General features: G+C 44.6%; 1 protein-coding gene across 1 annotated transcript in view; it reads right to left on the bottom strand.

Moving 5' to 3' along the window:
- Positions 1-14,780, bottom strand: part of CUBN (cubilin) — a 174,006-nt gene that overhangs the window by 99,749 nt on the left and 59,477 nt on the right. Inside the window, exon 27 of the mRNA XM_063303562.1 lies at positions 6,961-7,120. Coding sequence (XP_063159632.1) covers positions 6,961-7,120 — 160 coding nt within the window. The remainder of the gene's footprint in view (positions 1-6,960; positions 7,121-14,780) is intronic.

The following is a 14,780-nucleotide window of genomic DNA, read 5'->3' as shown; positions in this document are numbered from 1 at the left end:
GTAAATGATACATATCCATAATTCTCTTCAGCAGGTGCTCTAAAACAATTCCTGTCCAGTTCAGGAATAGTTCTTATTATTCAAACAGTTGAATATCAAAGGCAGGAAAATGAAGCCAGATGGTAGCCTAATCATATTATGACACAATGACTAAATTTCCCTTTGGAGAGGAAATGATACACTCTCTATAAAATGCTAAAAAATATATTTTCTCTACCGGTATTTATCTGCAAAACCAGAAGGTGGGATTAGGGATATTTTTGGCCAGAGGGAGAGGGAAATATCTGACTTTGCTGCCATTAAACAAAGAATAGTTTTTGCCATTTGTTGCAACAAAGGAGATAACTTTTTAAAAAGTAGACACAAACAGAGACATAAGACTGTAACAAAGATATAAAGAGCAACTTGGATCTGTCAGTGAACTTTGGTTCACTTCAAAAGACTGTATTGCATTTACAAAACGTTGCAGGGCAAAAAAATACAGTACTTGGGTCTAGGCAAGAAAGTTTGAGATGTGACTAAAAACCCTGATAAAACTTGAGAACTGTTTTTTTTAATGGCTTCCAAAGGTCTCAAATTTCCCTTTAAGCTTGCCCGCTGTCTGCTTATCTCTGCCAAAATTGCTTAGAAACTGCAACAAATAAAAGGACCAAGAAACAGATGATTCAGAGGTGATTGCATCTTCCTGTGGTATCTTGGATTTCTGAAAGAGCAGCCTGTGTAACATGGTGATTTGAACAAAAATGGCATACAGTAAATGATTTTAGAAAGCCCTAACCAACAGTTGTGCTAGATGCGTTTGCTGCACATAAACCCTGACCTCTTTTAAAATCTAGGACTGTACGCATGTATAAATCTAGCACTAAGACAGTCAGAGAAACATCTATACCTTCCCACGTGGCTATCCCACCTCTTCCTAATACTAGTAAGGAAAGCTCCAGTAGCTAAATGTCTGAAGTAATGTGAGTCCCTCTTATCTCAGGGTATGAAAAGCAGGCATCAAGTATGTGTGAATGCGCTTAACATTTCCCACCCCAATAGCAACTGCAAAGGGGCCCAAGTAAAATTGGAAACATTACACTTGAAGTGATTCTTTTATCTCTTTCCCCTCCTGCTGCATTTCCAACTGAAAATTAATCTGCCTCCCAAACTATCTATTATGCATGAGATGGCAATTCATTGCATGAGGGAAGGACAATGGAAAGTGATAAATTGGGGGGAAAATTCTGACCTGCATGTTATCTTTCTAATCCTGCTTACTGGTAGTCCTCGACTTATAACCATTTGTTTAGCGACTGTTTGAAGTTACAACAGCGCTGAAAAAAGTAACTTGCAACTGTTCCTCACTCTTATGTTCGTTGCAGCATCCCTGAGGTCACATGATCAAAATTCAAGCGCTTGGCAACTGGCACGTATTTACAACAGTTGCAACATTGTGGGGTCACATAATTGCCATTTGCAACCTTCCCAGCTGGCTTCCAACAAGCAAAGTCAATGGGGAAAGCTGAATTTGCTTAACAACCACATGATTCACTTAATGATCACAGCAAAAAGATCATAAAATCAGGTGTGACTCACTTAATGACTGCCTCGTTTAGCAACAGAAGTTCCAGTCCCAATTGTGGTTATAAGTTGAGGACTACTATATAGTACATTAATACCATGCCAATTTTTTCAATAGCACTTTTTTGGCCAATTCATGTGCTTGTGATAAAATGAAAAGGGGAACAAAAAAGGAAAGAGGGAAATAATTTCTTTAAACAATTACTGTATGGCAGAAGTGGTTTGTGCTTATCTTAAGTTCATGAGATACCTGCAAGACCTCTCTCTTACACTAAACTTACTTCATGTGCAGCAGAAGACGCCGCTTATACAACTTTTAAAACAGCAGCACTTCCTGAAATAGTCAAGTGATCATTCAGTGTTCAGTGGTCACACAACTGTGTAGCAAAGGAAAGCTGTGCATGCAAATCCCATCTGTACATATAAACTTCCTTTCCTGCAGGATAATTTCCTAATCAAAGTGTTTGAATCATTCCACAGGCTTTCTTCTGTGTAAGTGTAGAGGAATGCAGAGATAACCTTGAAGGAGGTATGCAGGAATACTTAAAGCAAAATTAAAGACAATTTAGTCTTGAGAAAAGGAGGGAGTGTGAGAAAGACACTTAAAATAATTCTGCCTTGACCCTGTTTGGTATAAGAGGGCGCAGAGGGAAGCTCTGGCTTTTAAGATTCTGTCATTATATCCTACAATAAAGTAGCATTCCTGTTCATGTTGAGAAACATGAAGAATCAGAAGCAAATGTTGAATCTAAATAGAGGAGCAAAAGCTAGCTAAAAGGTGCCGTCAGTGGCCAATGCCTGCACAGAGGTCATTTTTAAGAACACTGTGACAAAGGGTCAGCTAAAAAATATGTGACAGATTAAAAAAAAAAAACAGAAGCAAAAATACAAACATGTAACAGTGGTCAAAACGGCATTGCTAAAAACCTAAAAAGATTTTTTGTTTTGAAAGAAAGAACAATTGCAACCCAGACAAAAGAAAATATTTATAAAGTGGATTGTGAATTGTGATCCACAAAAGTTTAGGCAACGATAAATCTGTTAATCTTTCCCGTGCCAGAAGAATGCTATTTTTCCCACAAGGCACTAACACCACCAGCATTGTGGAAATGATGACAAGCAGGCCAAAGAGGAATTTGAAGAGCAAAATGCCTGAGGATTTTGAAAGCTCTCTTCCTTTCACCTTTACGTCCCTTCTGCTTCCTGGTGGGCAGCCAAGAACGCTTGCAGCCAAGGGAGAACAAACCGATAAGCACTGCTAATGAAAAAAACCAGGCCCCCCCGAGGAGCGATAACAAGGCTGCCAAGTGGAGCCTTAGGCTGGCATTCAGTTCTTTATCTGAATTTCACCTCCTGCTCCAGATCGCGCCTCCTGAATGCCTTGGCCACATACCACCAAATCAGTTCCAGATCTGTTTAAACTTTCTTCAGGTGCAACCGATCTGTCAGACATTTTATTATGAAAAAAATATTGTATATACTGTTCTTTATAATGTGCATACTTATGTGTGTCTCCCTGTGTGTATATATGTCTGTGTGTATGTGTGTGTGTCACATTGCACTCAGAGTTGTCATTATAAGCGTTATGCCTGATGCAAGGTTAAAGGACCTTATGCCATTTTAGACCATTATAGGAAGCATAAGCCAGTTTGGTCTAGTGGTTAAGGCTCCAAGCTAGAAACCAGGAGACTTTGAGTTCTAGTCCCGCTTTAGGCATGAAAGCCAGGTGGGTGCCCTTGGGCCAGTCCCTCCCTCTCAGCCCAACCCACCTCACAGGGTTGTTGTTGTGGGGAAAACAGGAGGAGGAAGGAGTATTAGGTATGTTCCCCTCCTTGAGTTATTTATAAAAATAATAAAGGCAGGATAAAAAAATCTTTAAAAAATAATAATAAACATGTGGATTAGATATGGCCTGCATTCTTTTTCATTTGTTCCTAATGACTCTATAGCTCTACAGAGGGCATGTTGCTTTAGGAGGAGGGTGTATGAGGAACAGTTGAACTGAGATTCAAAAATGTAAGAAAAGCAAGAGCTTTAAACAGAGGACAGAGTATTCCCTATTGTTAGGGAATGGGCAGAATTGGAAACCACGTACACATGAATAAAAGACTCTTGAATCTCCTCTCTGGCTTGGATGATGTCATCTCCATTGAGAAAAGCTGCTTTCCGCTTTCCTTTGTGTGGCTCTGGGATGACATCATCTCACAGCTCTTCAATTTTGTTCCCTTTACATTCCCCCCCTGCTGAGCCTCAGCAGAACAGCTTGCTTCCCATAAACCCTTCTCTTCCCAGCAATGTTGCTGGGGTCCCTTCGCCTCCCCCCTGCCCACACACGCCCTTTGAATACACAGACTGTGTGACCAGTCTAGCCAGGGAGAGAAAGAGATGACCAAATAATGGTATTTGGTCAGGCTGTCCTGGAAAGGGGTCCCCTTTCAGATATTGCGGAATAATCCATACAAATAAACAGCTCAAGCCAGGCAGGGACCCAGAGGCAGATTCCAGCTGCTTCGTAATAATGCCAAGTGATTAGGCAGCTGCAGCAATTTAACATTCTCTGCGAGGATTATGTGACTATTACCCTTACATAGCTCAATCAGGAAAGCTCCATTAATGTTACCTAACATGCATACTGTAAAAGGCAGATGTAAACATAAACAATCATCATCTTGATCAAATCCCATTAATGCTTGTTTGGTCAGGAAAGTGTGTATCTTATGCCCTAAGGGGTAGTCCCAGCCCCACAAATAACTGACCATTTCCAGCCCTACTCCAAGGTTTGGATGCTGATTTTTAAAACCTGTGTAGCTTAGGATCAGAGAGTCCTGATCCCAAATATGCACAGGAGGTAGCAGCACCTACTTGATCTCAGTTGATCTTGAAAATGTTTCAGTGGGCTTGGACTTCGTGGAAGGTGGACCACCAGGAAATTCCTAGAGTGGTAGACTAGACTGGGGGGGTTGAAAAAAGCATCCCAGAAGAATGCAGTGATAAGCAACCTCCAATTTATTTATTTATTTATTTATTTATTTATTTTCTATCCTGCCTTTATTATTTTTATAAATAACTCAAGGCAGTGAGCATACCTAATACTCCTTCCTCCTCCTATTTCCCCCACAACAGCAACCCTGTGAGGTGAGTTGGGCTGAGAGAGAGGGACTGGCCCAAGGTCACCCAGCCGGCTTTCATGCCTGAGGCGGGACTAGAACTCTCATACCATGCCTGACTGGCTCTTGGGCTGAGAGAGAGGGACTGGCCCAAGGTCACCCAGCCGGCTTTCATGCCTGAGACGGGACTAGAACTCTCATACCATGCCTGATTGGCTCTTGGGCTGAGAGAGAGGGACTGGCCCAAGGTCACCCAGCCGGCTTTCATGCCTGAGGCGGGACTAGAACTCTCATACCATGCCTGATTGGCTCTTGGGCTGAGAGAGAGGGACTGGCCCAAGGTCACCCAGCTGGCTTTCATGCCTGAGGCGGGACTAGAACTCTCATACCATGCCTGATTGGCTCTTGGGCTGAGAGAGAGGGACTGGCCCAAGGTCACCCAGCTGGCTTTCATGCCTGAGGCGGGACTAGAACTCTCATACCATGCCTGATTGGCTCTTGGGCTGAGAGAGAGGGACTGGCCCAAGGTCACCCAGCTGGCTTTCATGCCTAAGGTGGGACTAGAACTCCTGGTTTCCAGACTCCTGGTTTCCACCACCTTAACCACTAGAACAAACTGGCTCCATATTGTTGTAAAAAATAATAAAACAAAAGCACAAAACCCATAGTGTAGTTAGGACTCAGGTTCAATGGAGAATTTACTTTTCCAACTCCATGTACATGCCTATCACTGTTTATCCTCTGTTTATCCTTTATGCCTTAACACTCTGTTTAACTGAGGTTAGGTGGGTGCTTACAAGACAGAGAATCTTTTCCCTTTTGGCCTCCACTTGTGACATGCCTACTATCTTTTCAATACCAGGTTGAAACATTCTGCATCTCCAAGCCATTTGTAGGGTTAGATTAGTTTGACTTTAAGAGCCTGCTTATTGTATAATACCTTTTATAGTATAATACCTTTTATAATTTGTAATGCCTTTCGCGTGTCATTGATTATGGCATCTAATTGCTTTGATCACCTTTTACTTTTAATATTTTTAGACAGCTGGGTGATTCTACTCTGAGAATTTTGATTCCTGGACGGATCACAGCAACAAAAATAATGACAAAATGTACATCGGGTCCAAAGAAAGATGTAACTAAAATTGGAATAAATGAATAATAAACAAACACAGAACTACATTTTCTGGGAACTGAAATGGAGAAAGGATGCAGCCCTCTACTGACAGTGAGAAGCATGGGCCAGCTTATCAGAGCAAAGCTTCCATATTGCAAAGAAGTATTAATTACACCAGCGTGCAGAGTTGTCAAATTTCCAGCAGCCCCCATTACCAGTGACAAAGCTTGTGCTCAGACATTAACAGGTGGCCATATTCACCACCATGACTTGCTAAGCTTCCCTGTTCTTATGTGATATGGAGCTGCTCTACCAGAAATTTGACTTTTTGGTCATTCCAGCCCAATCTGGAAAGGAGAGAGATCCTTCAGGGCTGTCCCCTGTGTTGGCAGAAGTGTGCACTACCCTTCTTGGCAGCAGCTATTCACCACAATCCTTCCCCCACCCCCAGCAACATAGCACCATGGCAATACAGTAACTCTTCAAGCACTTCTGGGTGGAGGAGTACTGCACTGCCAATGCTTAAATGTTGTTCCTCAATGCCAACATCAGCCAGAATGTCCCCCATTTTACAGCCTCCAGCTGAGGTGATTACATGAGAGAAGGGCATTTCAGCTCAAAGCGATCTTGTTGTGATTTTTTTTTTCAAATTTGCTGGCAGCCCTAATATAAATCTGTAAGAAAGCTAATGGTTGTCAAACTTTTAAAATGTAACATTGCTGTGAGTATTGTATTCCTAATTACGAGAGTGGGCAGTCTTTCTCTGGGTGAGCACCACACTTCATTTCTTTTTCTTCCTAACCAAACATCACTATGGTCAAAGTCCTGGCATAAAGTGACTGAGCTGTGACACAAAATGAGCAGGGTGGATGGGAAAACAAAACAAAATTTTAATAACTGAAACAAAAACAAAACAGCAGCTCACATTAAAAATGAATCCTGTTAGGGCAGTGTTTAATGTTGAAACCTTGGCAAGTTTAAGATGGGTGGACTTCAACTCCCAGAATTCCCCATCCAGGCTGGCTGGGGAATTCTGGGAGTTGAAGTCCACCCATCATAAACTTGCCAAGGTTGAGAAACACTGCATTAGGGAGTTAATTCAGAGGATGGTTGGCTGCTGATTTGGGGCAGAAAATATTACTGCCAAATTCCCAGAATATCAACAAGACTTACCATTTACTTTCCATAGCATCTGAAATCCTGTAGACTGCTCTGTTTGATCAGAGAAAAACACCACATGAAGACTGGAACTCGTGGTACCTCCTGATGGGAGATCACTATCTCCACAAAATATGCCAATCAGATTGGATTGAGCATTGGGCCCATCATAAAGCTGAAAGGAAGCGGAAAAGACTTATCTGTGAGATGCTGATTATTTTTTTAAATATCTGGCTATAGAACAAAGGGTCATAATTATGTATGTGCTCTCTCTCTAAGTGAGCATCTACCTGATGGCTCCATTCTCTTCATCTCCATCACTGGCTTCATAGCCTTTCAACTGTTGTAAGGTGGATTTTTGCACTGAGGAGACATTTGTAGTAATGGAGGCTCCCTGCTAAAGAATTGCATATTTCTACTGCAAGGCAGGTGCCAGCAATGGATATGTTGATATGGCAATGGGTAGGAACAGTGCATGCATTTCCCCCTCCATTTGTGTAAGTGGCATAACACCCAAAGAGGACAGCAGTAGTATTTGCAAGTATTGCAGCTATGGGTTCCAAGACAATCCTTGGCTCACTCTGTCAGAATAAAAAGCAGGAAAGAGAGAACTCTCCAAGTGCTTGAAAATATTGGTTGTATCCCTAAACCCATGCTCCAATTCTGCACTAACTGCTCACTCAAGATTTATTTAGTTTGTGAGCAGGATCGCATTGGGGGTGGAAGAGAGAGAGAGAAGGAGAAATGGGATAGTTGAAAAGTCAAAAGAATCTGGTATTGGCACTAATTAGTTCCAGAAAACACCCTTCCCCTTCAAGTTTTCCCTCCCTTAATATAATCAGTTGAGAAAAGGCCTTTTCTCCCCGCCACCCCCATTACACAAATCACCTTTTTTATACAGTTCTGCAAACCGGCTATTTTTCACACACACAAATAACTTCATGTTGCACTGCTTCCAATTTGGTTTCCAAGGCAAGACATTATTTAATTCAACTGAAAACCAGACAGTTGTAAATACTAAAGAGCTCAACAATAGCTAGAGTGATGGAATGCATTTGCTGGAAATATGCAGTGCTTAGGAAAGAAAAAGACAGCTGTGCTGTCTTGAATATCTTGATAGCTATTCAATCCTCAGAAAAGTATTTGCAGGAAACCACTCCATTGTATTTAGGTCTGCTACAGTGATGTTCACCTCTCCTCATTTCCTATCTTGCTTGAGAGCTTTTATAGAAAGTAATGACTGCAGAAGAAAAGACAGACATTTCTGTAATATTAAACTTGGTCTCCAAAAAAAAAAGTGTCAGAATTGTTTCTCCTCACGCAAAGGGTACCCAGGTTGATCCAGCCCTCTTTCTTTGTGCACACCACCAATGTAATGCAGAGTTAGAAATTACTCATTTTCCAGCCACCAGGTTCAAGACTGATCTCCAGGGGAGAGTTGTCTGCCCAGATAATACTATCCCAGCATGGCTGTTACCAACCCACTCCTTTGCAGTGGTGAGTCCATCTTAATGGAGACTAATAGGAACCATATTTAGCACTCAGTAAATCCAGTACATTGGCTACCTAACTCTGACCACCTTTCAAATGAAATTATCCTTCCCTAATGTTGGTCTCAAATTGAGCCCGAAAGCAGTGTGATGGAGTGGAAAACAAGGCTGAGTAATGGCCAGTCAGCTAGAGGAAGAAGGCAGTTCCCATGACTAACGTACACCCGTGGGACTGAATCTGGAAGCTTTTTACAAGACCAACCACTTTGTTTGTGCACTGTTTCAACAAATGTTAGATCTTATTCTTTCTTCCATTAGAGGTCGATGATAGAATCCAAAACATTCTTCCCCAACCTGGCAATTCTGGCTGGGACTGATGGGACTTGTAGTCTAATACATAAGGAGAGATGCTGCATTTGAGCAATCTGTTAATCTAAGATAAATGCGGCGAGAAGCAAAACCAGAGCATCAACATGACTGGACTACATGAATTATTTATAAATTCTTTTCTGCTTTGAAGGAGAAAAATGTCACTGCCAAAAAATGCAAATTTACTTCAGAAACCATGAGAGTTATCTGTGGTATTTCCTGCAATAAGGCTTTGACTGGTTATAGGGTGCTGCCAGTGAAGTTCTCTAAATCAAAAAGAAAAACAAAACACGTTGGTTGGATTTATACTGTATCAAAATTCAATTCCCACTCCCAGAAAAAGAAGTCCAGAAACCAAAGTTAAAGAATGCCAATTATCATGAATGACATTCTTTGATATGAAAATAAATCTAACCCGTAAATACAACCCAGTTGGAAACAGCTGCTGAAGCAAAGAAGGGTTCTATCTGCTAGTTCCAAGCAAAAGGTGAAAAGAAATCTATGTTATTATTTTGCAGTAGGAGTCTGTGGGATTAAAAGCATTAAGTATGCATTATGTATGTTGTACAGAGCAACCCTACTGTACAACATATAAAACATATGAAGGCAGTTTCTAGAGCAGCTATTTGTGGGGTTTGTTCCCTGTTTATATGCAGTAGCTACATATATATGCAGCCCCCCACTCACTCGCACTGATAATGTTACCTATTGGGCAAACAAACATCCAAGCTCAAAGAACACCAAGAACCTCCAGTGGCATGGGTCCAGGTTACCTCACCCCTGTTACATCAACCTGTCCCACCTGATCAGGCAGAGAGGGCATGCTACGGACCCTGTCCATGGGAGACTGTCAGTTGGCAGGGTCCAGGAGGAGGGCCTTCTCTGCAGTGGCCCTCACCCTTTGGAATAAGTTACCCACAGAGGTGAGACAGGCCCCCACTCTCCCAGCCTTCCAAAAGGGGGTTAAGACTTGGTTGTGCCACCTCACGTGCGGTAGGAGGGGGGCTAGTTAATCATGGGGGTGGTTGGCACCTTTATGGGGCCAATGATGACACCGTTATCCACCATCTTGGACTTTATATTTTATATCTTGCATTTTTATATTTATGTATTTATATTGTAATCTTTTACTTTTAACTGCTTGTAAATGGCTCAGAGTCATCGTAATTTATTTATTTATTTATTTATCACATTTGTCGCCGTCCATCTCCTCTGACCAGAGGGACTCTGGGCGGTTTACAACACAGAATAAATATACCATAAAAACTCAAATAAATACACAGTAAAATTCCAATAAAATCCCATTAAAACCAAAACAATTTCCTAACTACCCCAGCTCATAAAATCCAGATGGCTATGATCTCTTCGACCATCATGTAGGAGAGGCACTTCAAGGCACCAGCCAACCCCAAGTATGTCGATTTTCTTCCCTGCCCCAAGCCCGGTGGCAGAGCCAGGTCTTCAACTTCCTCTGGAAGGCTAAAAGGGATGGGGCTAATCTTACCTCCGGGGGCAAGATGTTCCAAAGGGCGGGTGCTACTGCCGAGAAGGCCCACCTCCTGGACCCCGCCAGATGGAATTCTCTTATTGACGGGGTCCGCAGCATGCCCTCTCTGCATGAGCGGGTGGGACGGGCTGATGATACAGGGAAGAGGCGGTCCCTCAGGTAACCTGGTCCCATGCCATGTAGGGCTTTAAAGGTGATAACCAACACCTTGAATTGGACCCGGAAGCAAACTGGTATCCAATGCAGCTCACATAGCAAAGGTGTTATGTGCACCCTTCTAGGGGCACCAAAAGTAGCCCACCGGCCGCATTCTGGACCAGCTGAAGCTTCCGGATACTCTTCAAGGGTAGCCCCGTGTAGAGCGCATTGCAGTAGTCTATATGAGAGATAACAAGGGCATGAGTGACCATCCAAAGCGCTTCCTGATCCAGGAAAGGGCGCAACTGGTGCACAACACGAAGCTGTGCAAAGGCCCTTCTGGCCACGGCTGCCACCTGCTCTTCCAGCAGGAGCCGTGAGTCCATGAGGACCCCCAGGTTATGCACCGGGTCTGTCTGGGGCAGTGCAACCCCATCCAGAACTAAAGATGACAAAGTCCCAGATACAGAGGAACCCTTAACCCACAGCCACTCCATCTTACCAGGGTTCAGCCGAACCCTGTTGTTCCCCATCCAGACCCCTACAGCCCCCAGGCACTGAGAGAGGGTGGTCACAGCATCACTTACCTCACCCAGCATGGAGATATACAATTGAGTATCATCGGCATACTGATGATACCTCATCCCGTGGTGATGGATGATCTTGCCCAGCGGTTTCACGTAGATGTTAAATAGGAGAGGAGAGAGGACCGAGCCCTGCGGCACCCCACAAAGGAGAGGTCGAGGGTCGGATCTCTCCTCGTCTATCACCACTGACTGGGACTGGCCCTGAAGGAAGGAGGTGAACCAGTGCAAAACTACGCAGCCCACCCCCAACTCCCTGAGCCGACCCAAAAGGATACCATGGTTGATGGTATCGAAAGCCACTGAAAGGTCAAGAAGAGTGAGGATGGATGCACTACCCCCATCCCACTCCCACCAGAGATCATCCATAAGTGCGACCAATGCTGTTTCTGTCCCATATCCTGGCCTGAAACCTGACTGAAAGGGGTCTAGATAATCCATTTCCTCCAGAATCCTCTGGAGTTGTAATGCCACCACTTTCTCAACCACTTTCCCCAAAAAGGGGAGGTGGGAGACTGGATGAAAATTATCCAGTACAGTAGGGTCCAACGATGGTTTCTTGAGGAGGGGTTGTACCAGTGCTTCCTTAAAGGCAGCTGGAAACACCCCCTCCCTCAAGGATGTATTAACCATTGCCTGGACCCAACCACATGTCACCTCCCGAGCTGCTCTCACCAGCCAGGAGGGACATGGATCTAATTGGCAAGTGGTGGCATTTACTGTCTGGAGGATCCTGTCCACTTCCTCGGGTCCAACAGGATCAAACTGTTCCCAGATAACATGGTAAGTACGATCCCTTGGTATCTCCACAGACTCTGCCTCACACTTGGAGTCTAGCGTAGAGCGGATCCGAGCGATTTTGTCTTGCAGATGCTCCAAGAACTCCTCTGCACAGCCCTGCAGGTGGGTCACTGCACCCAACTTCCCCAAAAGGGATTGAGTGATTTTAAATAGGGCCGTTGGGTGGCATTCTGCAGATGCAATAAGAGCGGAGAAGTATTGATGCTTCACCACTTTTATTGCCACCAGGTAGGCCTTAATAGCGGTTCTAACCAGTGTTCGGTCGGATTTGGTCTTTGTCTTCCTCCAGCAGCGCTCTAGACGTCTTTTAGTCCTCTTCAAAACCCTCAGCTCCTCTGTGAACCACAGGGAGCATCGAGTATGATGAGGCAAGAGAGGTCGCACAGGTGCAATCCTGTCCAAGGCCCCAGCCACCTCCCTATTCCAGGTGGTGGCCAGGACCTCCGCTGGACCGTGCAGCAGATCCCCAGGTATAACTCCCAGCTCCCTCTGAAACCCTACTGGGTCCATCAGTCGCTGGGGGCGGACCAATCGAATGGGTCCCACCTCCCTGCGGAGGGGGGTGGCATAGGAGAATCTCATGGCCACCAGGGCGTGATCTGACCATGACAATGGGGATAGCTGTAACTCTCCCTCAGGTCACATTGCCACTGCTCCGACAAGAAAACTAAATCCAGGGTGAGGCCACTGTCTCGAGTTGGGTCGTGAATAATCTGAGTCAGGCCCATGGCTGCCATGATAGCCATGAATTCCCGAGCTGTCTCAGAGGCCCGCCCCAGGGAAGGCAGGTTGAAGTCCCCCAAGACCATAAGCCTGGGGAACTCCACTGCCAACCCTGAGATGGCCTCCAGCAGCTCAGGCAGGGAGGTTGCCATGCAGCAGGGAGGCTGGTACAGCAGCAACACTCCCAACTGCTCTCGTGCACCCAACTTGAAGAACAGGGTCTCACAACCGGCCACTTGTGGGGCAGGGCCCCTGAAGGCCACCAGAGACTCCCGGATGACAACTGCCACCCCTCCCCCCCCTGCCCTGAAATCTCGGCTGGTGCCATACCGTAAACCCAGCCGGGCACATTTCTGAAAGGGGCACCCCGCCTTCGGGGCCCAGCCAGGTTTCAGTAATACATGCCAGGTCTGCCCCCTCCTCAGTGATCAAGTCACTTATGAGGGGGGCTTTGTTGTTAACAGACCTGGCGTTAAGTAGCAACAGCCGAAGACCAGGGCCTGGGTCTGAGAGCAGAGAGCCGGAACACGCCACTGGTAACAAACACCGGGGGCGTCTTCCCCGAAGATGGCCCGCCCTCTGGCTCCCGCCATAACGTCCCCTACCCATCACCACCTCAATAGTATGGCCCGCCCTGCAGCCCCCAGAGACTCCAAATCCACCTAGCCCCATTCCAGCACTTCTGGAGTCTCCCGCTTGGAGTAGAGGTCCCTCCATCCACTCACACACCCTAACATACACAGTTACCCACAGGGCAATGGCAAGCCCTCTGGTGCACCAACTCGCGCTCTCGGCGCCATCTGGGCCCAGCCATCACCCACCCATGCATTCTTCAGTCCCAATGCTCCCTGTTCGGCCTCTCTCACCGGTCGGCCAGGGGCATCTCATTTGCTCCCCCTCACCTCCTGCCTCTCACTCAGGAGGTGAGTGCTCTCCCCCACCATCAGACGCTTCCTGACTCTCCCCTTTGTCTCTCACCCCAGGAGGGAGTCCTCATTCACACTGGAGGGGCCCCAACAACTCTCCACCGCTTCCAGGCAGGTAGGGAGGGGTGGGGAAGAAATATGATAGATAGATAGATAAATAAATAAATAAATTTAATGTTTGTCATTGAAAGCGTAAGAGCCCTGTCCCACAAAATGGTGGCAGCTCTTCCAGTCAAGATGCTTCTTCCAACTTCCTGTTGTGTTGGGACAGATGATATGGATATGATCTAAAGTTTTATGAGGTATAACTACTTTTGGCTATTTGCCTTCTAAAATAAAGATGCCCTCAGTCATGTCTTGTTGATTAGTAGCGTTAGGCTAGTTCAGAACTCAGGAGGGTGTCAGAGGATACGTTAGGAACAGCTGCAGCTTTGGACTCTTTACTTGCTGTTAGAGTGGAGCAGAGAAGTCAATGGACATAGAATGAAGCCATAATTAGGTTGTGAATTAAACTAGAAACATGCTTTAAGATGGGGGTGAAACAACCTTCCTGAACAATTCCAACTGAATTCCAGGATGGCTGAATTCTATTGGAATAAAAATCAAAATAGTATAAATGCTCTGTTCTGACCTGAAACAAAACGCTGGGAAAACATGACACTTGGGACTCTCAAAATGTCATGGTTTCAAAGTCCATTTGGGATTCTTTCCTTTGATGAGAACGTTTGGAATAACACTGCATGAAATAGCCATATTTTGCTATGAGTTCAGAATATAAGATTGTGGTAGCCATGAAACAAAATTTTTGAAACACATTCAATTTGTTTTGAGCTTGGAACACTCCACATTTTGAACTCAAAACTTTTGAATATTCCTAAAAATATAGTGGGGTGGTAGCCTCTCCACTCCACTGCTGAAACCAGAAAATAGTGCTGAAAGCCATATATGAAATGAGCATTTTTTCAGAGGAAAGCATATTACTATAATAATTTGCTATTAGAGATGCTGAAGGATTTTGTTCCAACTGCATTTCTTCTTGGACTTTTGTGATATAATTCTCAGCATGTGTATCAAAATAGGTATCAAAATTTACATTCTATGATAGAAGAAAATATGCTTAGGAAACCATATCTTGTGAGAAAACGAACTGAATATATTTAAATACCAATAGCAATACCATTGTACATGGAAATGAAAGAGCACATGAAGAATGATCATGGAATTAAAAGAAGCGGTCCCCTTTCTGTAATTTATTGTTAAAATAAGAATACAGGCTGTTTTGGGTAGGGGCACACTT

The sequence above is a fragment of the Candoia aspera genome, chromosome 4, assembly GCF_035149785.1.
Source record: "Candoia aspera isolate rCanAsp1 chromosome 4, rCanAsp1.hap2, whole genome shotgun sequence".
Taxonomy (NCBI): domain Eukaryota; kingdom Metazoa; phylum Chordata; class Lepidosauria; order Squamata; family Boidae; genus Candoia; species Candoia aspera.
The sequence above is the reverse complement of the archived record's forward strand: the minus strand, read 5'-3'. Positions and strand labels throughout refer to the sequence as shown.